The 25,048-nt window shown below is 46.2% G+C and overlaps 1 protein-coding gene and 1 long non-coding RNA gene across 3 annotated transcripts in view; one reads left to right on the top strand and one right to left on the bottom strand.

Moving 5' to 3' along the window:
* The window catches only part of CPAMD8 (C3 and PZP like alpha-2-macroglobulin domain containing 8), a 1,183,022-nt gene that overhangs the window by 578,398 nt on the left and 579,576 nt on the right, over nucleotides 1–25,048 (bottom strand). For both annotated transcript variants that reach the window (XM_078671323.1, XM_078671324.1), the window contains exons 34-35: nucleotides 23,604–23,666; nucleotides 5,845–6,083 (exon numbers count right to left, since the gene is read on the bottom strand). In XM_078671323.1, coding sequence (XP_078527449.1) covers nucleotides 5,845–6,083; nucleotides 23,604–23,666 — 302 coding nt within the window. The remainder of the gene's footprint in view (nucleotides 1–5,844; nucleotides 6,084–23,603; nucleotides 23,667–25,048) is intronic.
* LOC144798731 (uncharacterized) lies at nucleotides 20,240–20,698 on the top strand. Its single transcript, XR_013603631.1, has 3 exons — nucleotides 20,240–20,387; nucleotides 20,487–20,544; nucleotides 20,638–20,698. It is a non-coding gene; the product is annotated as an uncharacterized LOC144798731 (long non-coding RNA).

The raw sequence follows: 25,048 nt of genomic DNA, 5'->3' as shown, positions 1-25,048 counted from the left end.
GTGTAAATTGTGATTTTAAAACTTACCTTGACTCCCATTACTATTTACATCTCGAGGGCGCCGTGCAGCGGATTTAGCGCTCACGTGACCCCCTCCCTCCGGCTTCCTCCACGCCTGGCCATGCCCACCTAGAGGCCACGCCCCCTTCCCGCCTTTAGATTTTCTATATTAATGTGCAATCCCAGAACGCGCAGCGGACGTGCGCAGCGGGCGCGCCAAAGGCGCGCCTAAGGCAAGCCCGTCTGCGCCCGTCCGCGGCCGGACGGGGCCAGGGGCACGACCCCATGCCAAATTTACCTCATACTCTTCTGAGGAGCTTACCACCCTCCAAGGCCACTGGCCTCTCTCAGAAACTGTCCATAGGCACATCGCCTCATTAGGTCTTGTCTCCTCTTCCACTCCTACATCGCCGCCTTCCCGATCGATCCCTCCGCCACATGGCTCTTCCCCGCCTGACCCTCTCCCCCCTACTCCGTCGTTATCTGCTCTCTTACTCAACACCAGGTCAGCGGTCAAGCACCACCATGAGCTGTTTGTCCTGCTTGATACTTAGAAGCCTGACTTACTGCTCTTGACCGAAACCTGGTTCTGTGATTCTTCCCTTCCTGTTCTCCTGGCTACCCTCCCCCCTTCCTACGTTGCCCTACGTGCCGATCGTCCGGCAGGCAGGGCTGGTGGTGGTGTGGCGTTAATCGCTCGGTCAGAACTAAACTTTCAAACCCTTCCCTTTCCTTCTATCACCCTCACTGAGTTCCTTGTAGTCCGTTCCCTATCCTTTTCTCCCCCTATTACTTGTCTCCTAATGTATCGCCCACCCCAGTCTTCGTCTCTGTTCCTACCGGCATTTCAAGACCTGCTGGCCAATTTGGTGGTCAATTACGCCTCGGTCCTGGTGCTAGGGGATTTTAACTACTGGCCTTCGGATCCCTCTGAGTGCACTGCTTCGAAAGAGTTTACAGAATCTCTTTCCTCTTTGAACTTTGTTCCGCACATAACTGTCCCCACTCACTCTCACGGTCATTCACTTGACCAGGTTTGGTCCCTCAATCTTCAAATATCCTCGGTGACTGTATCCCCCTGTTCTTGGTCCGACCATGCCCTCATTTCCTTTTCCATCTCTCACAACCGTACATCCAAAGTCCCACACGCCAAAAATACCTGGGCGCGGAATTGGAACAGAGTCGATCTCCCTTCCTTGTCATCCCTGCTTCGGAACTCCACTCCGACTCTCTCCGGTCTTTCTTCCAACTCTCAAGCCAACGCCATTAATACCTGGCTGACTGGAGGTTGCGACTCAGTGGCTCCCCTGCGTCGCATTTCCATCCGGCGACCAAAGGACTCCAATAGGTGGTTTAATGACCACCTAAAAGAACTAAAACTGACCGCTCGACAGGCAGAGAGACAGTGGAGGAAAAACTATTGCCCCTCATTAAAAACCCTCTACCTTAAATCACTTGCCGATTATAAAACTGCAATTCTCTCTGCCAAAACCACCTATTTTTCTACAAAAATAATGGCAGCTGAAAACAAATCTAGAGAAATATTCGGTATAGTGAACGACCTGGCCTATTCCGATAGAGCTTCACCTCAAATCCCTCCATCCCAGTCACTATGCGACCAACTCAACATTTACTTCTTGGAGAAGATCGCTACCATCAAGGCTAATATCCCCCCCCTTCATCTGTCTTTGTGGATCCCTCCCCTCCTACTGTTCGTTGTCATCTTACCTCTATCCCTCCCCTTACTGAGGCTAGATTCCGGGAGATACTCCCCAAAGTAAAGTCGGGTTCTCCGGCAGACATCTGCCCGGCTCGAATCCTGCAATATATTTACTCCTCCTGCCCTGAATCCCCCATTACTTTCCTCAACAACTCCCTTGCGCAGGGAGTAGTGACCCCGGCGCTCTAATCAGCCACTATAGTGCCCATTTTAAAAAAGCCTGGCGCTGACCCGTCCATCTCAGCCAATTACCGCCCCATTTCCCTGCTGCCCTACTTGGGCAAGGTGCTGGAACGCCATGCCACCGCGGTTTTCAGCGCCCACGTAGAGGCTAATGGGGGATTGGCCTCCCGCCAGGCTGCCTTTCGCCCCAGGCACTCGACCGAATCAGTTGTGGTTTCGGTCTTGGATAACCTCAGGAAGGGTATGGACAATAACAATCATCAGGCGCTGGTACTCCTCAATCTCTCTGCCGCCTTTGACACGGTGGACCGCACCACTTTTTGTCCCGTGTCGAGGCGGCTGGAATTGAGGGTTCAGCCCTGATTTGGCTTTCCTCCTTCTTGAGGGACCGCACTCAGGCGGTCCGGCTAGGAGACTTTACGACCACTCCACTTCCTGTCACTTGTGGCGTTCCCCAGGGCTCCTCTCTTTCTCCTTTATTATTCAACCTTTATATCTCTCCCCTTATTTTCGCTCTTCAGCAGCTGGAGGTCACCGTGTACAATTATGCCGATGACCTCCAGCTCATCTTTGACCTGTCCTCCTCTCCTCTCTGTGTCTCTAACTTTCAGTCTACCATTACTTTCATCAGGGACTGGATGAACCACAACCATCTTAAATTGAACCCGGACAAAACCGAGTTGGTTCTCACCGGTGGTTCGTCCAGTCCCTGGAACTCCCTCTTCTGGCCCTCCTCTCTTGGTCCCTCCCCCACTCCCTCAACCACAGTTAAAACACTGGGGGTTAAAATGAACAACCAGCTCACCCTTCATTCACAAATCAGCACTGTAGTCTCCTCCTGTTTCCTCACCCTCCGAACCATACGCACTGTTTCCCGTTTCTTTTCCCCACAGGCACTCAAGTGGATCATGGCCGCACTGGTGATATCGCGGCTGGATTATGCCAATGCCATCTACAACGGCATTCCAGCATACAGCCTGCGGAGACTCCAGATGGTCCAGAACCAGGCGGCCCGGCTGGTCTATGGTCTCCCACGTTATCATCATTCCACACCCCTCCTCAGGGAGCTTCATTGGCTCCCTGTTAAGGAACGTTCCTTGTTCAAGACCGGCTGCATGGTCTTCCAGGCCCGTCAAGGCACTGCCCCCGCTTTCATCTCCTCGCTAATAAATGAATATGTCCCTACTAGAGAGCTTCGCTCTTCTTCCAAATCCCTCCTCCTAATCCCACGTTTCAAACGAAAAAAGTGGGGTGGAACTAACTTCTCTACCCTAGCCCCCACGTTCTGGAACTCCCTCCCTGATCACCTCCGCTCTGCCACTCATTATCTTTCCTTCCGTAAAGATCTAAAAACGTTTCTCTTCAAACAGGCCTTTTCCGTGTAATTTCCCCTCTTTTCTACGACAGGTTTTATTTTGCCTCAGTTGTCGAACTCTCCACTAGCGCCAAGAAACCGTACGGTGCACGCTGCGCTTTATAAATGTTTTAAATTTATAAATGTTTTAAATTACAACTTGTACCAAGGTCTATCCTTCGTAAATTACCGTCTTAAATGGAAAAGATTTTGTATCTGGTGCAGGAGAGAAAAAATTGACCCTTTTGCTTCCAAGCCTCATCAGCTCCTACCTTATCTGCTGTCCCTGGCTAAGTCGGGACTAGCTCATTCGTCAATTAAAGTTCATTTGGCGGCCATTTCAAGATACAGAAGGTCTGGGTCCAGACTTTCCTTGTGGTCTTCCAGGATTGTCAAACAATTTCTTAAGGGCTTGTTCAGAGTCTATCCACCAGTGAGGCCTCTACCTCCTACTTGGCATCTAAATCTAGTCCTTTCTCAGCTCATGAAAGGCCCATTTGAACCAATTCATCGTTCTGACATAAAGTTCCTTTCATGGAAATTGGATCTCCTCCTCGCTCTCACATCGGCTAGACGTGTTGGAGAGTTGCAGGCCCTTACTATCCAGGAGCCTTTCCTACAATTTAAAAGAAAAACTGTAATCTTGAGAACTAACCCAAAGTTCACGCCCAAGGTACCCTCGGACTTCCACTTGAATGAGCCGGTTATTCTGAAAGTGTTCTTTCCTCTACCGGCTACACCAGCGGAAAAGACACTACATTCTTTGGATGTACAACGGTGCTTAAAATTCTACTTGGATCGCACCAAGGGATTTCGGAAGTCCTCTCAATTGTTTGTTGCCTTTGGTGGTCCAAGTAAAGGCCTCCTGCTGTCCAAACAGGGGATATCAAGATGGATCACAAGTGCCATTCTGCATTGTCACACTGCGGCAGGGAAACCTCTGACTGGCAGGATTTGTGCACATTCCACAAGATCAGTGGCATCTTCAACTGCCCTCTTTGCGGGGGTACAGATTAAAGACATTTGCAGAGCTGCCACCTGGAGCAGCGTTCACACCTTTACTAAGCATTACTGCTTGGAGTCCTTACAGCAAGAGGATGCGGCAGTGGGCCAGGCTGTCCTGAGGAACCTCTTCCAATAATTGGTGAGCTTTCCTTTCTATCCCACCTTCCGTAGTTTACACATTTTGTATCTTTGTATCATGTTGGCTATTGCGATGTATTTATGACACAAAATGTGTTTTTTTATTGCTAACTGCTTGCTGCTCTGATTCAAAAGCATGGGAATCTATGAAAGTTCCAATACTGGGGCAAGAAAACAAGTTACTTACCTGTAACTTTAGTTCCCCAGTATTGGTAACTTTCATAGATTCCCATGCGCCCACCCACCTCCCCGAGGAAAGCTCAGCCTACAACAGATATGGTGACTGATACACAACGGCTACGAAAATCTGAGGCTCTGAGGTTCCTTCAGGAGGGTTTTAAGGGGTAAGGCACTTCTGATTGGCTGATGCCTAGGTTTGGTCTCTTTTACAAAAAGAGGGTGATATGCTACAAAAGGGAATGAGGCCTAAGCCTTTTTTTTTTCTATTTTGTACCTACTGCTATGGTATTTTTGTTACCGAGACTCCCATTCCGACGACGGGGAATGATACAAAAGCGTGGGAATCTATGAAAGTTACCAATACTGGGGAACCAAAGTTACAGGTAAGTAACTTGTTTTCTTTGAGGTATCCTATTTTTTCTAAGCATCTCTAGCAAGGGAAATTCCCCCCGATTATGATATACAAAACATAATATTCCTCACGAAATCCTTATAAAAACAACATCACCCAATTATGAATGCATTCACTATCTCACAACCAATACGGTAACATAAAAAAATGTACATGTAAAGTTCTGGCTGTGTGCAACTCAATGCCAAGCAGCCCATACATTTCCTTCCTCAGTTTGCAGAATCCTTGCCGTGGGGGGAGGAAGTTGCTCAGGAGTGTGGGCAAAAGAAGGGATGACTTAATCAGCATAAGTGGGAGGGGCTCACAAACGGATGTAGCACTCTGTATGCTCTCTTGACTTTGCTTCAATGACATAACTCATGAGGTGGGCTATTTACAGCCATTACCACTGACCCCATATTCTTTAACTCCTTATTTGTATGATGTGCCTACAGATAACAGTAAACATGTAGATATTATTAAACTTCAGAGTGCTACAGCACCAAGCAACCAAACTCACTTTTAAAAGAGGTTTTCTATGCTTGATGAAAAATGTGTGTTTTTCTTCGAAAAGAAGTAGCACTACAGGCCCTACCTGGAGACATGTCTGTACATCAGTAAGATATAGATGCAGTGACCTGCTGAGGGCTATCATGAGTCTCAAAATTGGTGATGGAAAGGCATTTTTCAATTAGAGTGAACTCCTTCATATTTTGTGCACATCTGTAATCCATCACTCTAAATACTCCAGGTACTAGTCGGTGGTGCCAGTTTGGGAAGATAACAAAATGAATGTGGCAGACGACTGGAAAAATTACACTCATTTATCTGTACAGGTTAGCTTGTCGATAAACAGTTAGCATCTTTTCTTTACCTGATGCAAGCCTCGAGGCTCACTTTGTACTCTTGACGATCCTCATCAGATGCTGGGTCATCGTCATCAGCTAATGCGCTGTTACTATGTGCTGGTTCAGAGCGGTTGTCTTCTAGAGAGTAGGACCTTAATTGGTGTGGGTGCCTGCGATGCCTTTTCGGTTTTGGCTCTTTCAGGTTGACTAACAGCTGAAAAGCTGGTTTAGCAACAGGGTCTGGAACATTGTATGTCACATCAATCTATGACAGAAAAATAGGAGTACAAAATGAGAATCCCCCTACCTTTCTATATGAACAGAATATTTCAGCATCCATACATAACCCTTGTGTGACATCAGTCGTGAAATGTGCCCACAATGGCTCTAACTGGCATGTACAATCTGGCTATATAAAAAAGGGATCCTGTAATTTTTATAATAAATTATTGGTTCGTAAGTCACAGAGTCCAGCCTTAGACAATAAGAGCAAAAAACAAAACAAATAAGTGCACCTATCATCTAGTGCGAAGACAGCTGCAGAGTCCCAAACATGTTTAGTAAAAACTACCACATACTGTGGATCAGGAGAAATGGTTACATGGAGTTTTTGAGGAACACCAGCTGATATAGAGAATGCAGATAAGGTACTCCACCATTAACATAGTTGAAAACCTTGTCCACCCTACCAACATTCTGCCCACTCGGTTTAGAATTGGGGGACCATCGCGTTTCCATTGGTGTTTCCCTTGCTAGCTCTGCTGGTGAAAGCCTTATACTGACAGCTGGAAGGACTTATGGCAGTCGATGTGAATACATGAAATAGCCCCTCCACCCAACCCCACCCTATTTAGACCACACTGTAGGAATCTAGCTCTGTATATACCATATCAAAGTACAGTATAGTGTGTACAGAGTCCAGGTGTAACAGAGGCTAAATTAGGTAAGTACCAGGAGCTCTCTTTGTGGCAGTGTGGGCGAGCAGTTAGGCTTATCCAGAGGGTCTGTTAAGCATTGTATTCGCTCAATCAAGACTGATGCACCCACTCAGTCCAGACAAATTAGGTAAGTATAGAAAAGGTATACTTGTATTTTATTTCAAGAAATAAGGAGGACTTAGTACAGGTAGGTAATATATACTTTCAATGGTAAACCTTTACACAGAAATGTAATTGGGAATGGATTTGCAGTTGTTAGAGGTTGGTAAGACTTTAAAAATCTGTTTAAATTACATAGCAATGAACTTTAGGATACTTATTGATTGCTTTTAGATTACATAGAGTACTGGGGTTGGTATGCCTAGATACCACACCTAAGGATCTCACAATACATGGTAAGTAGAGCTTTTGATTGGCTTGAGTTATAGTTTCTGGCTTTTCCATACAGTACAACAGTTCAACACAACATTTTTAAGCCCAAAATCTCATAACATGGGTTCCTATGGCAGAAAAACGGTTATTGGTTATAAAGGTAAGTAAACGTCTTACAAGTGGGAGTTTTGGGTATTAGGACCAACGTCCTCAAGGTCTAGTTAGACACTCGAGTTGCACCACCAGTGGCCATTGGGCAGCCGGGTGCAGAGAGCAGGTCCCCAGTGTTAGCCAATGGGGCTGAGGGCCTTCGGTTAGGGGCTGCTTACGAGCAGGCCACTCGGGTGTGGGAGTAAGGCTCCTGGGGTTAAGGTCAGAACTGGAGGGGTCAACAATAAGCCCAGGAGCTGCACCACCAGAGGCACTAGGGTGGCCGGGCGCAGGGTGCCAAGGAAAGGTCAGGGACCCTGTACTTCTCAACGGAGACCTTTGGTTCGGTAAAATTGTTGCAGGCTTGGGCAGGGAGACATTGTGAAGGCGACCACTGTCTGGAGAGGTATGTTGGGTTCTTAGGGAATGTCTGGGCAACGTCGGTTGGGCCACCCAAGGCCGTGGGGAGTCGGGTTTAGGAGTGTCTTCTGGCGTCAGGTTTTCTTACCAACTTTGATTGCGGTTGTGGGTCCCTTCAGAATGAGGCTGCAGGCATCGTCTTGGAGCTTGCTGGAGGAATGATCAGGTCCCAGGTCAGGATCGCTGGGGAGACCTCCTTGTGGTGTTGGGCCACTCAAACTCGGGCTGTGGGCGTCCGGTGCAGAGTGGTGCAGAATTGCAGAGTCGCCGCAATCCGGTTTCTGGTCTTGGAGTCCTTGTGGAGTAAATCCGGTGCTCACGGGAGACAGAGTCTGTAAGGTGAGTTCTGGGCAGCTGCTGGACATGCTGGTTTCTTTGCTTTAGACAGGTCGTAGTCGGGACAGGCCGGTAGGGCTGGGGTAAAAGCAGTAGATGTCCTCTTCTTCCTGGGTCAGCACGGCTCTTCTGTCCTTCTTTTTTCCTTGAATTTGATAAGGGAAGGTTCAGGGTTGCCCATAAATACTAAATTTAGGGGCGTTAAAGAGGTGTGCAGGTAAAAACCAAAGGGTCCCTTCCTTGGGGTGGGTACACCCCCTATTATGCCACCCACCAGTGGGAGGGGGCATGAGCCGCTCCCTAATTGGCTGAGTCCCCTCATCTTCAAGATGGCGGGGACTGAGATGTGTGCTTCACCTTGCCACCCCCACTTGAGAAGTGGGGTGGGCATAGGTGGACCCACCTCTCTTCCTAGCTTGGTTTTCCCACCGATTCTCCCACTGAAAGTGAGGGCCAGAACCAGTAGGAGCCAGTTGCGGGGGGGAGCAAAAAGCAGGGACAGCTTCCAAAGGTGGTAGGTCTTTTAAGCCTCGCCAACTTATCCTGGGGGAGGAGGCATGACACTTCTGTCGAGGATGGACTTTGTTTCTCGACCCACAGAGCGGAGGCTCTATTCCGAGGGTTCCAGAAACCTGTCTGGTGGTGGCAAATGGCGGGCAGCCATTCAGGAACCACATCAGGGCCTGTTGATTTTCAGGGGGGCAACTCTAAGATGCCCTCTGAGTGCATTTTACTTTAAATCCCACTCTGGCATCAGTGTGGGTTTAATGTGCTGAGAAGTTTGCTACCAAACTTCCCAGTTTTTTGTAAAGCCATTATGGAGCTCTGGAATTTGTAATGGCCAACTCCCAGACCATATATTCTTGATGGCTTTACTACACGTACAATGTTTAATAATGGACTCTGTAGGGGTACAGAGCCTCCTGCTAGAGGGGTGACTTATCTAGGACTCAGGCAGTGGGTTGCAGGGATGTGTGCCATGTCGACTCTTCACTTTTTTCTACACCAAAATACACAGCCTGCAATAGCAGTGTGTGGGTGTTAAGGTACAGGGCCTCTAAGGGTGGCGCAATAGGTGATGCAGCTCTTAGAGGCCTTCCCTGGTCACAGTGCCCTTGGTACCCAAGGTACCTTTTACAAGGGGCTTACTTCTGGCCAGGTATGTGCCAATTTTGGGTACAAAGGTACAGTTTTAGGAAAGAACACAGGCCCTGGGAACCTGGTTGGCAGGGACCCAGGGCATATTAAGTCAGGTTGCATCAGTTGTCAGGAAAAAGGTGGGGGCAACCATGCAAAAATGGTCACTTTCTGACACATACGGTCTGATGTATCTTTATTTTTTACTTTTGTGCCTCTAGTAAAAACCTGGTGGTCCTTAAAAGGAAGCAATAAATATGGCCCCTATACCCTGAGAGAAGCTCACAGCATGTCAGGGTCATTAGATTTTTATTTTACAGAAACGAACACCTGCTTTGGTAGTTGTTTTTGTAAAAAAAAATGTTTTTGATGTGTGACCGCATAAAACATGGCAGCAACTCAGCAAACATTCTATGCCTTCAGAGGAGCAGCTGTGGTAGGCTCTCCTCTGAAGGCATAGAGAGCTCTGCCAGGATGGCAGAAGTTATTACCTCAACTCTCCTGTGGGATGGTAGTACACTTGCTAAACTTTAAATCAGACCCAAATGCTTATCTCTACATTTTATGGTAATCCTGTTGACAAAAGGTGCAATATTCAAAAAGGCTTTTCTTCAGGAAAATTAGTAGGCCAGGTGTAGAATTGGATGGAAATGGAAAATTCTCTTATTCTGGAGCAATTTGGAAATAAGGAGAATCGACAACAGGGAGAGAGTGGATGAGCATGTCCCACCATAGGATTCTCCTTCAGATTGAGTACTTTTGCCAGAAATCATACGACTTCCCAATACCATCCATTTCAAAATAAGGGCCATAGTCATTAATGTGTGTAGTTTCCATAATATGGAACAGAACACATTATTTTGCTCCACTTTTCGGATATTAAAGCTTGAATTTAGATTGAGGCAAAAGTAATATGTTCTCCAGTATTGAATATTTCATAGATTCACATGCTTGTATCTTCCCAGTCGTCATGGTGGGAGTCTCGCGGTAGTTAGAAAAGAAGTACCATAGAAGTACATAGAAACCACCAAAATGAAAGAAAAACTTTGAAAGTCGTCAGCATCTTTATGTAGGTCCAAACCTCGACCAATCAGAGACCAGCCCTAGACCTCAACTACCCAGTCAGTGCCATCAGACCTCAGATTTCTAACCACACGTCATGTGTAAAGAAGTCTCCCTGAGCTCTGCTCAGTTTGTCAGTGAGTGAACGTTTGACCCTGCTTGAATTCACCTCAAGGTATTGTTTTCTACCTTCTTTACTTTAAGGATGTCTGAGGGTTCTAAGAAGAGGCTTTTCAGACCCTGTAGATCCTGTGGAAAGGCAAGACCTTTTTCTGAAGATCCACATAAAGACTGCCTTTATCCTAAACACACAGCCAAAAACTGTAAATACTGTAGAACCTTTTCAGCAAAGACTCTAAAGGATAAAGGCCAGGTTGTTGTTATGGCTCCAGAAAAAGAAATCAAAATCAGAATCTGGATCTGATGTTGAAGAGAGCCATGGGCCATCCTCAGTTGAGAGGAAGCATACAAATGAGGGTTCTCTTCCAGGGGATACTCATCAATAGTCATAAGCAGTGAATAATCCCCGCCCATGTTCGGGGACCCCGGAGCTTATACCAATATATATATATATATATATATATATATATATATATATATATATATATATATATATACATACATATATATATATATACATACATATATATATAAAAACATATATGTACATACATAATCAGGTGTATGCTCAGAAATTAAAGTTTGTAAACTTTTAAAACTATACACCTAAATATGTATGAACGTACATATATGTAACTATGCAGCCCAAAGTGAGAACTCCAACCAAAATAGGGACAAACAGCCAGAAAAGAATTCAGCAATACTTGTAGTAATAAAGAACATTTAAAACTACTTGTAATAGAGACCATACACCCAAATGGCTTCATACAAGGATCTTTTATTTTCCAGAACAAGGAAAAAATCTAAGTAATTGCAGGTAGTTTGGCCCATAGGCTGCATAGGAATAACAACTGGCACCTTGCCTTTAAGAATCACCAGAAACTAGGGAGGAGCCAAGATGGCGGCGGAGACGGACTGGTAGTCTCCCGGCTCCCCGAGCCTTTGTTTCTCGCACAGCTATCCTGTCGATTATCCTGCTATTGTGCACCGGCGGGATGTGGGGGAATGTGTGCTGATGCTGTAGGTGTCCCTCCGATGTCCCTACCTGCCTGCTAACCTGGGATTCCATCGAGCTGATTTGCCGAGGTCTGCCCCAGCCCTGGAACCGGATCTGTGTTCACAGCGCGCTGCCTGTGATGACTGCAGCTGCGGGGGTCGCTCGTACAGGAGCGGAGCCGACATCCTGCATAGTGTTTTGAGCGGCGAGGTCAACTGAACCGGGCACTTGCGTGGAGGGCGATTTTGACCGGCTGGGAGTCTACTTCACTGCTCTCCGTCTGCTGACGCTGGGGGTGAGCCGTGCCTTGTTTTCTCAACTTTGGCGATGTTTCAGCTGCCGGGGCTCATTACTTAGCCTGCCTCTGCTTAGGGCCGATCGGAAGGGGATTTTGCGCTGTGTGCTCTCCACAATTCCGGACCTTTACAGTCCCGGGGGAATTGACCCCTGCAGCAAAGCGCTGATCCTGCCTGGAAATCTTTGCTAAACCCCTGACGGCATTGCAATGGTGGCTGGCTCCCCTTTGGTGATGGCGGATGGCGTCTCGACTACTGCATGTTGTGCCCAGCGCGGACCCGAGTGGGATGTTGACCTGTATGCCGCTCCTCGCAAATTGGAGGTAATGGGGAATCGATCGGCATTGACCTACGCTTCTGTTCTCATCGCTCTTCATCAACTGAGGGACGAATGGCGTGTGTGCTCAAGACTATTGGGGGAGAAGCTGGACAGAGTTGCCTTTGAATCGGGTTATGCTTTCCCAATCCGCTTTCCTTGCTGCGTTGATCAGCCTCAGCTGCCTCCTGACTGTGATACATTGTTGCCGCGAGAGTGTGTGCCGGAGCGGCTTCCTGACAGAGGTTCTGTGTGTGGACTGCGATCTGTCTACCTTGGCACTGCTACAATGTCTGTCGCATTAATGCCACTTGCAACCTCGGCGTTCATGGAGCCGCTGATACAACATTTGGATATCCTGGCTGACTGCGCCTCTCTAATACCGACGTCGCTAAATTGTACTTTGCAACGCACTGCCGCTTTGGATACGCAGCTTCTTTTGTTTGATGACGCTGTTTGGGACTGGCGACATCCATCTTGTCTCTGGACTTCTCCTCTTTGTCGAGTGCGGCCATTTTGTCTTTTTGTCTTGGCTGGGGCGGGCCTTCTGAGGGCGCCATGTTTTGGGACACGTTTGCGGACTGGCCAGGGCTAGGGGGTATTTTTCTGTACGGACATGTGCTTGATTGGCGGGTGGGGACTCGTGCAGGGGCGCTTCTTCGTTGTGTTTTGCTGTTCTGTGAGATGACTTTCCCCACTTTCTCCGGTGCTTAATGCTGTACTGTTGTGTTCAGAGTGTACTATTTATTTGTGGCTGGGGTGACCGAGAGCATATAGAATTGACCCTCTTCTCAGCGATGGCCGGGCTAGGGGGGATTTTGTCGTTCGGGCCAGGGCTGGGGATTTTTCCTCGTTGGGTTTGCGACCCGGACTGCATCACATTCTGCTATGTTGATTGCGTTAGATGTGTTGATTTTACCCCCTTACGATTGTGATTGCTATGTCCTGTTCTTTGCTCTTGCCGAGGGGGTGGTGGGTTTGGTGCTGGCCCGGGGATATGGGGGTGACTGATTCTGAGTTTGGTTATAGGTCTTCCGAGTCTACTGTTGTGCACGACGTAGAAGTTCTATGTGGCTGGGGAGTCCGGGAGATTTGATATTGGGTGGGCTCCTCCCCACTTTTTTTCCTTTTCTGGGAGTACTGGATTAGTTTATTCTTTTCTTACTCCCTATATTTCAAGTGTGAGGGGTTCTTCTTTCCTTTTTCTTTCCTTTTTTCCTTTTCCTTCTCTTTTTCTTGGTCTGTATTTCGGGTTCTTTAATGGGCGACAGACACTCTGCCGGGGGGGGGGGGGGGGGGGGGGGGGTAGGCCGTAGCCTCCGCATTGGTGTAGGGTGGGGGGAGGGTTTTATTTTTCTTCATTTAGTTTCTATGGGCCTTATTTTCTATCTTTCTGCGCTTTCTTCACCTGTTTCTGGTCTGGGTCCGCGATGGGGTTCGTGGGGGGGGGGTGGCACTGTATGTGGTGAGTACATGCTGGCTGATGATCCTGTTGTTTTACTCTGTACCGCCATACTGCTCGAGGTCGTTACTTCCATTGTTGTTTCCAGTGATGATGCCGCCTCCCCATGTCGTGATGCTATTGTATGGACTCGGTTCTCCTTATTTCTTATTCTTCACTGATTATATTTAGTCCCGGGAAAAAAAAAAAAATATTTAAAATTAACCTTACATGCTCCTTTTCCTCGGCGGCATGACTCTATTCAGTGTGATGTCCATTGATTGTTGCTATGTCTTCCGCTGCAGCTGAGGAACTGTATTGCTTGCGCTTGTGCTTCTGAAGTATTGTGGCCAGGCTGACGGTTGTGGGCCCGTATTTGTTCTTTTTTCATGCACAATAAAGGTTTAAAAAAAAAAAAAAAAGAATCACCAGAAACTAGGCACTTCGCCTTTAAGAACCTCAGAGAGCCCTCTGCTCCCAGAATGCACCACAGGTGACAGTTAGGTCAGTTCTTTTTTCCGGCTCCTTCTGAGAGGATCCTGGAGCTTGAGCGCGACAGTTTTTTTACCTTTTAGTCAGAAATTGTTTTTTTTCTTGCTGTTTAGCAATTTTCCTGTGCTGGTGAAGGTTTTATCTTCTGTTTCTGACAGAAATTATCCATCTTTTTCTGTCAGAATGCCAGCTCTCTTCAGAAAATGTCTATCCTGAGGGAAGAAGATTTTTCGGACCCACACTCTGTGTGTATCGCCTGTCTTCCTTCCTCCCATCAAGTAGACTCCTGTTACCACTGCAAGAAGTTTTCCTCGAGTACTCTCAGGGATAGAGAGAGGATTCGCCTGAAAGCAGTGGCGGAGAGAGGAACAGCCCATCTGGAAAGCGGCCTTGGACATCAAGAGCCCTCCTCTCCTCCAACCCATCGACACAGACACCAGACTGCCTCTTCATCATCAAGAAAAAGGCAGATTCCGGACTGTTCACCTTCGACGTCGTTACCACCGTCGAAGAGAAGGCCTGCGCAGTCTCCGACGTCGAGGCGGCGAGAGTCACCGTCGTTGAGGAAGGCCTCGACGTCGAAGCGTCATACTTTGGGATCAAGGTATGGTCATGATAAGGCTCTGTCATCGTCGAAGCATACATCGACGCCTAGACACCTGTCAACGTCAAGGCACTCTCCGTCACCTCGTCGTAGGTCAACGTCGAAGAGTTTGCCGATGTCAAGGAGGCATGAAGAACATTCGATGTCAAGGGCTGCTCATCGCTCGACATCGAGATCACCACACCATCGAAGGTCGACGTCGATGTCATCTCGACGTCATGGCAGATCGACGTCGAGATCTTCTTTGCAGAGAATGGTTTTGCGACTGAGAGCATATCGATGTTGAGGGAGAAACATTTGTCGACGTCGAGGCCATCGACGTCGAGGGACAAATAACCTGCTGTGACATCTAAGGAAGTTGCTGCGGTGCCTCATTCTCCCGCTGGCTCTTCCTCTCCAGGCCTCCACATTGTCCAGGTTTCACCGGAGGGCTCTCCGGTGGTTGATGAAGAACCTCGACGCAAGACAGCTAGGCCCCTTCGCAGTCCTGGATCGGACTATTCCAGAACCTATTCGCCTTCCCACCTATCAAGATCTCCGGTTCAGACTCCTCGAAGCTCTCCTCAGGTGTCTCCTAGAAGATCAAGATCTCCTACGGCTCTGCCTTCTAGAGGAAGAACCCCTCACAGGTCACGCTCTCCGCGTCCCCATAAGAGGCATACACGGATAGATCTCGTTCTTTCCACTCTTCACCAAAGAGAAGGCGACGAAGATCTCCTACCTGGCCGACTTCTTCTTCTAGAACGTCAATGAGGGATTACTCTCCAACATGTACATCTACTCCTCCCTCAAGAGTTTTACCTATTGACGATTTAACTACCTTAAATGAGGTATTGTGTCAAAGAGAAAATAAGCTGAATATAACTATGTCAGTGCCTACGGTTTCGGCTTCAGTAATATTCGAAACACTGCATCACCGTACCTCATCTAGGCTGCTGCTACCTTTGGTCCCTGGTATTCTTGATCTTACCAAACAGACCTTTTTAACACCTGCAGCTGTGGGTTCCGTACCATCAAGGAAAGCCAAAAAATATAAGGCCCCAGATCAGGATCCATTATTCCTACACTCTGACCCACCTCCAGATTCCATCATAGTGGCAGCGGCTAGGAAGACTCAGTCAACCATGTCTTCCTCTTCAGCTCCTCCTGACAGTTCATGAAGGTCGTCAGTGCCTCCGCTCTATTATGGAACTCTTACTCGCTTTGCTGATAAACTCCCTAAAGAAGACCAACAGGATTTTAAAGAAATCTTGCAAGAAGGGGGTCTTGTTGCAAATCAAATGATCAGTGCATCCGCGGATTTTGCTGATCTAGCTGCCCACGGATATGCGCATGGTATCTGTTTCGAGGCGTTCCGCATGGCTCAGATTAACTGGTCTCAAACCGGAAAAGCAGGGCAAGATCACAAGCCTTCCGTTCAATGGCTCTTCCCTCTTCTGTCTTCATGCTGAGGAAGAGATGGTGATAATGAAGGCTGATTTAGATACAGTTAAACCCGTGAGTTTAGAAAAAAAGAAAGATTTTTGTATGCGTTTTCGTTCCAGTGATAAACGCCAGTTCCAACAAAAGGGTTAGTCGTCCCAATGGTCGTCGCAGGGTAATCAGCAACAACAAAGATTCCATTTTCATCAAAGACGACCAGGGAGAGGAAGAGGCAACAACAGACAGCAGACCTCTACCTCAAAACAACAACCAAAACCTTGAAGGGACACTTCCTCTCAACGTGTTGTCCACTCCGGTAGGAGGAAGTATTGCTGGCTTTGTGGAGGAGTGGAACAATATAACAAACGACAAGTGGGTATTAAATATTGTAAGAGATGGTTATCTTCTACGATTCAAGTCTCCTTCTCCTTCGATCCCTCCGAAGGGCGTTCCCACTTTGTGTCATCCCATACTAAAAGAGGAGGTGAGCAATCTTCTAATGAAAAGAGCCATAGAACATGTCCCAATTCATCAGAAGCGCCAGGGAGTGTACTTTCGATATTTTCTGGTTCACAAAAGAGGCCCTTCTATGGAGTACAGGCCTATACTGGATCTTCGACTCCTAAACAAATACATCCGAAAAGAAAAGTTCAGGATGCTGGCTCTACATCAGATCTTTCCTCATTTACACCAAGGGGACTGGATGTGCGCTATAGATTTACAAGACGCCTACTTCCACATTCCAGTGTCCAGGAAATATCAAAAGTTTCTCCGGTTTCAGGTGGCTCAACGCCATTACCAGTTTCGAGTTCTGACATTCGGGCTCAAGTCTGCACTAAGAACTTTTTCGAAGTGCATGGCGGTAGTGGCGGCTTTTCTACACAAAAAGGGAATCTTTATTTACCCTTACCTCGACGACTGGCTTCTCAAGAGTTCCACTCCATCTCTGCTTCAGTCGCATCTGTCGTACAGCCTCAAGATTTTGAGCACTCTGGGGCTAAGAGTCAATTACAAGAAATCGATTCTCAATCCCACTCAAAAAATTCACTACCTTGGTTCATCTCTGTACACCGTGGAAGGAAGCGTGTGTCCTTCGGAGGAGAGGTTTGCATCTATCAAGATGAAGTCTCGAGATCTGCTTGGATCTCTCCAACCTTCGGTCAGACAGGTGTCTTCTTTCCTAGGGTCCATGGCCTCTTGTATCTTCATAGTACCCAACGCCCGGTTACACATGCGTCCCCTTCAACAAACTCTGGAGGAACAATGGACATAGGCTTCAGGAAGCTGGGAGGATCGCATAACTCTTCCCCAGTCTGCCAAAGACTCCATCAGTTGGTGGATGAAAAGGTCACACCTGATGACAGGTTTTCCTTTTCTCCAAGAGACTCCGACTCAAATCATCTTCACAGACTCCTCCCTGCAGGACTGGGGTGCTCATATGGATCATCTTCAAGTGCAAGGCCTGTGGACGGACACGGAAAAAGGTTACCATATCAATTTTCTGGAACTAAGAGCTGTTCACTTGGCTCTCAAATCCTACTCCCCATCTCTGAGGTCCAAATACCTCTTGATTCAGACAGACAACACCACCACGATGTTTTATCTAAACAAGCAGGAAGGCACAAGATCCAGAGTTCTGTCCCAGGAGGCACAAATGATTTGGAAATGGTTACTGGCCAGAAATCCGACCATCAAGGCAGTCCATGTTCCAGGTGTCTTAAACGTCCAAGCGGACTTTTTAAGCAGAGACTTCATAGACGCTCACGACTGGGTGCTCAACAACGAAGTTGCTCTGGATATCTTTAAAAGATGGGGTTTTCCAGATATAGACTTGTTCGCAGACGAGACAAACGCCAAATGCCCCGTCTATGCATCCAAGTTTTGCCAACCAGGGTCAGTCGGGAATGCACTACTGATAAGCTGGACCCAAAGCCTGCTTTATGCTTTTCCCCCACTGCCTCTCATTCCGGCAGTGATCACCAAATTTTACAAGACCAGCTCCAGGATGATATTGATCGCCCTGGAGTGGCCACGCCAGTGGTGGTCCCCGTATCTTCTTCAACTTTCCGAGGTTTCACACCAGAGGTTGCCTTGTCGCCCATACCTACTGTCCAGGAGTCAGGGGGGAGTGTTTCATCCCTGCCTCCCCTCGCTGAGGTTAACAGTATGGCTCCTGAACTCTTGCAATATGGGCATTTAGACTTGCCAGCGGACTGTATGTCTATCCTGAAGGAAGCCAAAAGACCTTCTACCAGAGCTTCCTACGCTTTTAAATGGAAGCGTTTCTATATATGGTGCTTGTATAATGGATATGACCCGATTAAAGGGCAGGAACAGGTTATTCTACCATATCTATTGCATCTAGCTAAGTCGGGTCTACAATTCTCTTCTAATAAGGTACACTTAGCTGCTATTACAGCGTACAGAAAGTCTTCAACACAAGGTTCCTTTTTTAAGATGCCTGTAGTAAAAGATTTCCTAGAAGGATTAAAGAAGGTGTTTCCACCAGTGCGAGTTCCTTCTCCCCCTTGGGAGCTCAATGTAGTCCTTACCAAGTTAATGGGAGCACCATTTGAACCTATACACAAATCTTCCTTACAGCATCTGTCTTGGAAAGTGTCTTTCTTGGTGGCAATTACTTCAGCTCTTAGAGTTAGCGAACTACAAGCTTTATGCTGTAAGGAACCTTACACGGTTTTTCATGCAAGTAGGGTAGTTCTTAGAACTCATCCTACTTTTCTGCCGAAAGTGGTATCTGATTTCCACATTAACCAAGGAATCACTTTGCCCACTTTCTTCCCTAATCCTTCAACTCCACCTTAGACCTTAAGAGAGTGTTGAAGTTTTATTTGGACAAAACCAAGGATGTCAGAAAGACGGACCGATTATTTGTTTATTATGGTCCTATCAATACTGGTTTAGCAGCCTCTAAGCGATCCATCTCAAGATGGATAGTCTCTTGTATTTCCTTGGCTTATCAGTTAGCGAATAAATCTCTTCAGGGGAGACCTAAAGCGCATTCGACAAGGGGAAAGGCCTCTACCACGGCCCTACTTAGAAATATCCCCATAGCCGAGATTTGCAAAGCAGCTACATGGCGATCTGTTCATACTTTTTCTCGTCATTACTGCTTAGATTCACACACTCAGGCAGATGCTCAAGTAGGTCAAGCATCTCTGAGAAATCTGTTTGGTTAGTGAATGGTAGCATCTGGTTTTAATTATTTGTTTTCCTTGTGCTACATTGCTCATCCGCGAAGTGTGGGGTATGGGCTTGCTATTCTATTCACTGCTTATGACTATTGATGAGTATCCCCTGGAAGAGAAGGATAAGTTACTTACCTGTAATTCTAGTTCTCTTCCAGGGGTATACTCATCAAAGTCATAAGCCCCCCGCCCTCTTCCCCAGATGAGCAAAGTGGGTACAAGGTTTTTTCATGTTGGAATATACGCCTTTACAAAAAGAACTGACCTAACTGTCACCTGTGGTGCATGCTGGGAGCAGAGGGCTCTCTGAGGTTCTTAAAGGCGAAGTGCCTAGTTTCTGGTGATTCACAAAGGCAAGGTGCCAGTTGTCTTTTCTGTCTCAGGACAGTTATTCCTATGCAGCCTATGGGCCAAACTACCTGCAATTACTTGTTTTTTTCCTTGTTCTGGAAAATAAAAGATCCTTGTATGAAGCCATTTGGGTGTATGGTCTCTATTACAAGTATATTGCTGACTTCTTTTCTGGCTGTTTGTCCCTATTTTAGTTGGAGTTCTCACTTTGGGCTGCATAGTTACATATATGTACGTTCATACATATTTAGGTGTATAGTTTTAAAAGTTTACAAACTTTAATTTATGAGCATACACCTGTATATGTATGTGCATATATGTTTATATATATATATATGTATATATATGGAAAATGCTACTTACCAGTATGCATCTGTTCTTGGCATGTAGAGCTGCAGAGTTACACACTATGCATAGATGGCCACCTAGTGTTGGGCACGGATGTTTGCAGTTTGTTTTGTTGTAGAAAAGTCTTTGGAAGTTACGGGATAGGTGACTCCTCCTTTAGATGATACTGCACATGGGCATCGGCTCCATCCCCAGATTGTTTTTTGCCATTAGGGAAGTGATGGAGCTGTACAAGAGGTAGTGATGTCCATGTGATTTGTATCAAATTAAGATAATACTGGAACAGATAAAGGTAGCCGGGGAGGCGGGTGTGCATGTGTAACTCTGCAGCTCTACATGCCAAGAACAGATGCATACTGGTAAGTAGCATTTTCAGATCGAGATTGAAGCGAGTTTGAGTGCGGAGACAGTGCGTGCTTACAAGGTAAAGGCCCCTTGATTAATGCCCCAGACTTCCATTGTTAACTAACCGGCAAGAGGTTTACGAGTTTTCTCTTTGCCCGGCAGGAGTGCAAGTTCGGATAAATCATCGCGATTAACAAAAAACGAAGCATACATAAGGTAGGCGATGTTTGGTGCCCCCGACTAGCTTGTATATACTAACAACAAGAGGACTAGAGCAGAGCGATTCATTCTTACAATTCTAAACGTTTGTTACAGGAAACCCATAGATGGTTACACCTTCTCTGCTATTAAGCCGCCGGACGGCAAATTGAAGGTCAGTCTTTTCCCTTAACAAAATGATGGCGTAGATTTCAATAGGCAAATACATAAAGTGCTAATACAAACCCCCACATATTTTTTTGATCAGATTGCCCACATAGAATAAGTGAATTCCTCGGTGCATCAGTACACAGCAGCACACCTCCTCCTCTTCCCAAAAGAGCCTGGTATGTAAAGACTCTTAATTTCAACATATAGTACTACATGTGATTAAAAGTATAGAGGCTATCAGTTGATTCAGACAGTAAAATGCTTTTTTCTTTGCATCTTTCAGACACAAAGAATAAAAGCCCTGATGAGAGACCGGGGACTTCTGTCCTGGTCTTGAAACGCGTCGGCAGTTTTATTGGTGGAATATAACTTTATTTACAAAGAAAACTAGGACTCACCAGTCCAGACGTTATAGATTTGCTGTCATTTATTTGACAATATTCCCCAATTACTAGATTTCTCTCATTTATTGACTGTTTATATGTATGTATTGTTGTTTTTTGTGTAATGTATTCATTTCTTTGTACGATGTTTGATTTTCACACATTATTTTTGACATTGTTTGTTTTTCTATTATGTACAAAAGTGTAAATATTTCAATGTACAGTGTTTTTTTGTCACTCTAAGTGTCAGTAATTTTCCAAAAAAAACAAAATAATTGACAAAGAATAATGGTGTCAGGGTTGGTTTGAAGAAATATTTTCCAGCCCCAAAAAGGTTATTTCTTTAAGTAAGTGTGGCTCAGGCACTTCGTGTGTTTTACACTCCATGAGGAAGATGGCAGCCTTTACAGCCTTGTTTGCCGGTGTATCGCTTCCAGACATTTGTAGAGCGGCAACATGGTCCCAACGTGCATACATTCACTAAGCATTACTGCCTAGACTCAGCATGGAAAGCGGACGCTGCAGTGGATCAAGTTGTCCTGAGACATCATCTGTTTGCTTAAGGTACAGTCTTTCATATCTATCAATTCTATTTGTTTTGTATATTTGGTTTTCACTATTTATTTGCTATTTTACGATTTACTTCATGATTCATACGTATTAGTATGTTTTCAATATGTCTCTTTTATTGCAAATAAAGGTCTTCGCCTAGTCGCAAACTAATGGAATTACACTGCTAACTACTCTGATACAAGCATGTGAATCTATGAAAGATTCAAGACTGGAGAAAAAAGAAGTTACTTACCTGTACACTGTGGTTCTCCAGTATTGATATCTTTCATAGATTCACATGGGGCCCCATCTAGGCTTGCCACTTCTGACCTCATGTTACTTTTTTACCTTAGCACACTTGTGCGCGAAATCTGAGATCTGATGACGCTGACTGGGGAGTTGAGGTCTAGGGCTGGTATCTGATTGGTCGAAGTTTGGACCTACATAAAAATGCAGATGACTGTCAAAGTTTTTCTTTCCTTTTGGTGGTTTCTATGGTACTTCTTTTCTAAATACCGAGAGACTCCCACCATGACGATGGGGAAGATACAAGCATGTGAATCTATGAAAGATTTCAATACTGGAGAACAACAGTGTACAGGTAATTAACTTGTTTTATCAATGATTAGTTTATACCAGTGTTTGTAGGTGTTTTTCACCGGAGCTTATTTCATAACACTGGCACTCATTTCTAACAGTCCACCACAAGGGTGCCCTGTCTGTCAATGTTTGAACAGAGCACACCAACCGAGTATTTAACATTTCAATATACAATAAAATAACGATACACCGTCCAGGTTATTCTTCCAGCTTTGAATGACATGGAATAGTACAAACTGTCACATTTGTGAGTGTGGTGGTAAGAGGGTAACAGTGGCACTGGCCTTAGGCAGCGCCTCCAGAGGCATTTGGGGGTCAGGGAGGGGGGTCAGAGGAGGGGCTCAAGGTGCAGTGGCCTTCTGTGAAATACCCTGGACCCAAGCACTTATGCTTTTACAACTTGAGCACCGAGATCCTTATTCTGTAAGCAGCAGTGACTGTAATCTGATATGCTTTTGTCAAAGTTTTATACAGTATGACAAAGAAATGCTCCTAGTTAGCTGTCAACTCAGGTGAGAGGTCAATAGAAATCTAGGAGGAAAAGTAGGCCAGCTGCAGAGACCATGGCATTTTGTCTACATGGTATAAAGTTCAAAGAAAGACTTCGGCCTCTGATTTCTGTAAAAAGTGAGGTTCTGATCGAAAACAGAGCCTTAAAGTGGAGTATAACTGCTTTATTTGAAGCGGCAGCTAGGCATCTAACCCTTTATGGGTTTAAAAAAATATATCAGATATAGAATGAGTCAAATCTTGTCATCTGTCTTTGGGAAATATATGCCTGTGTCATGATACAAGCTCAACGCTCATCTGAGTACTTTGAAAAAAATATCATTTCATCAGGGTTTGTCCTCGAATACAAAGTTACTTGATACTGATCTGTGCTAGAAAGGGTCAGCATGGTTTGAAGTGTGGAATAACCTGTCCTGTCACTGGAGCCTGCCATCTCAGTTTAATCAAACCTCTCTGTTCCCATCAGGCAGAAAATCAGCAACATGAAGCCCATGTATCTGGTTGATACAGTGCTGGACCAGCAGGCCTCAGCAGCCCATCTACATGAAACAGCGCTCTAGAATCTCAGGGCTGTGTGCATACTTCCAATGCCAATCAGTCAGTATCAAAGGCAATCGTTACTCTTTTACACTGACACAGATCATCTTTGCATGACATTTCAGTTTTTTTTTATATTCCACTCTTTTCAAATGTTGAAGGTTTTACTCTCATTTCCCTTCTTGTACTTTTTATAATACACCTGCTGTTCCCTGAGGGTTAGAAGGCGCTAAACACTTCATTGTATCCAATTCCCTCAACTATAACCCAGATAATGATGGTTACTGAAGATGTCTTCATAGTGCTTAACGCCCATCTAAATGGTCTGAATGCGCTCCAGAAATGCACACAACTTACCAGTTAACTGGCCTTAAAGCTGAAGGATCTCCTGACCGTCAGCATGAAATACTTCTCAGTTGAGATGAATAAGCCCCATCTAGCCATTTCAAATGAATGTATGGTCATTGCTTACTGCTCTTACCTGCATTAAACAGCAGCCTTCGCCTTTTGCACTGACAAATAATCCAGTCGGAATGCTGGGAATCTAAAGTTGAGGAATAAAAATGTAAGACGATAAGGCCATGAACTTTGAGATGACAATGAGCAAAGGAATTACTTTAACATAAGAGAAACGGTTTCTGCCTGTGAGAAATGATAAACCATGCAAAGGATGCGGGCAGCCATAGCGCACATACCTCAAAAATCATACGACATTGTCCGCAGATAATGAAATGATGTGGGCTTAATTGTGTACTGTCAGCCCATGCTGCCCCCTATCAAGGGCTGCACGGCGAGGGAGAACAATGAGGGGGAGAAGGAGCAGCCTCGATTCATGTCTCTCAGAATAGATACTTGAGGGAGAAGAATTTACCTGCCTTCATTCTCTTAGTAGAGCCTATATATAAGAGCAGCACTCAAGCTCAAAATTCAGCACCAGATCCCTCACACTTGAGGACCTGGTCCAAATATTGCCAATCAAGGTAGTCAGATGCTTTCTCCATGTCAATGGAGGTGTCTCTCTCTCTCTCTCTCTCTCTCTCTCTCGCTCTCGCTCTCGCTCTCGCTCCCCACCCCCTACCCCCTCTTGTAAACTATCCACCACATGCAAAAGAATGCAAGTGTTAACAAGGCCATCTTTCTCCCATTCAGGATGCACCTGCTGAGGAAGGAGCATACAAAGTTTATTGAGAAAAATCTAACTGAGGGGCATATTCTCAAGGACTTATCGACAAGTTATCAGCACTTTATCGCAGCTAAAGTGGCGATAAATGTATTGCCCTATTCACTAGCTGGTGCTAACAGCCGATATCACCAGTTTTCCTGCGATAGCAGGCGCAAAAAGAATCGCCACAGATGACACCGGCAACTAACGCTAATAAGATGCAGAGTATGCGTTCCGTGCAAAAAGCCATGACAACACCACTTTGCAACATTCTCAACGACCAGCCAGATCGGCGATAAGAACCCAAAACATACGATAAGGCGGTAAGAGCACCTGCTCTTACCTTGTGTTAAGTTGGACGACAACCTGCGCCATAAAAGGGAGCCCAGCCCAGAGCCACACCTGAAGAACACCAGACCCAAGAGGGCCACAAAACCCACCGCCACCACCCCCAGGCCACCACCCCCCTCCCACGCGGACTACCACAGAGGCAGCGCAGACAAAGAGAGTGGACCTGCAGAAAACGCACCAGCCTCACAGACTTAAACCAGTGGGTGTCATTGCCCACTACAGGTCAAAAGGACAACATCCTCCGCATCCTGACCATTGTTGCCCACAGGCTGATGGTACGAACACAGCGGACAGCCAACATCTCTCCGCAGACAACGCTGCTGGCCGTGCCACACCTGTTGGCCTCTGGTACCTTCCAACCAACAACCGCCAGAGTCGGAGGCGTCTCACAGCCAGCCCTATCAAAGTTCCTC

The sequence above is a fragment of the Lissotriton helveticus genome, chromosome 12 (assembly GCF_964261635.1).
Source record: "Lissotriton helveticus chromosome 12, aLisHel1.1, whole genome shotgun sequence".
In the NCBI taxonomy this organism is placed as follows: Eukaryota; Metazoa; Chordata; class Amphibia; order Caudata; family Salamandridae; genus Lissotriton; species Lissotriton helveticus.
Note: the sequence above shows the minus strand (reverse complement) of the source record. Positions and strands in the feature narration are given on the sequence as shown.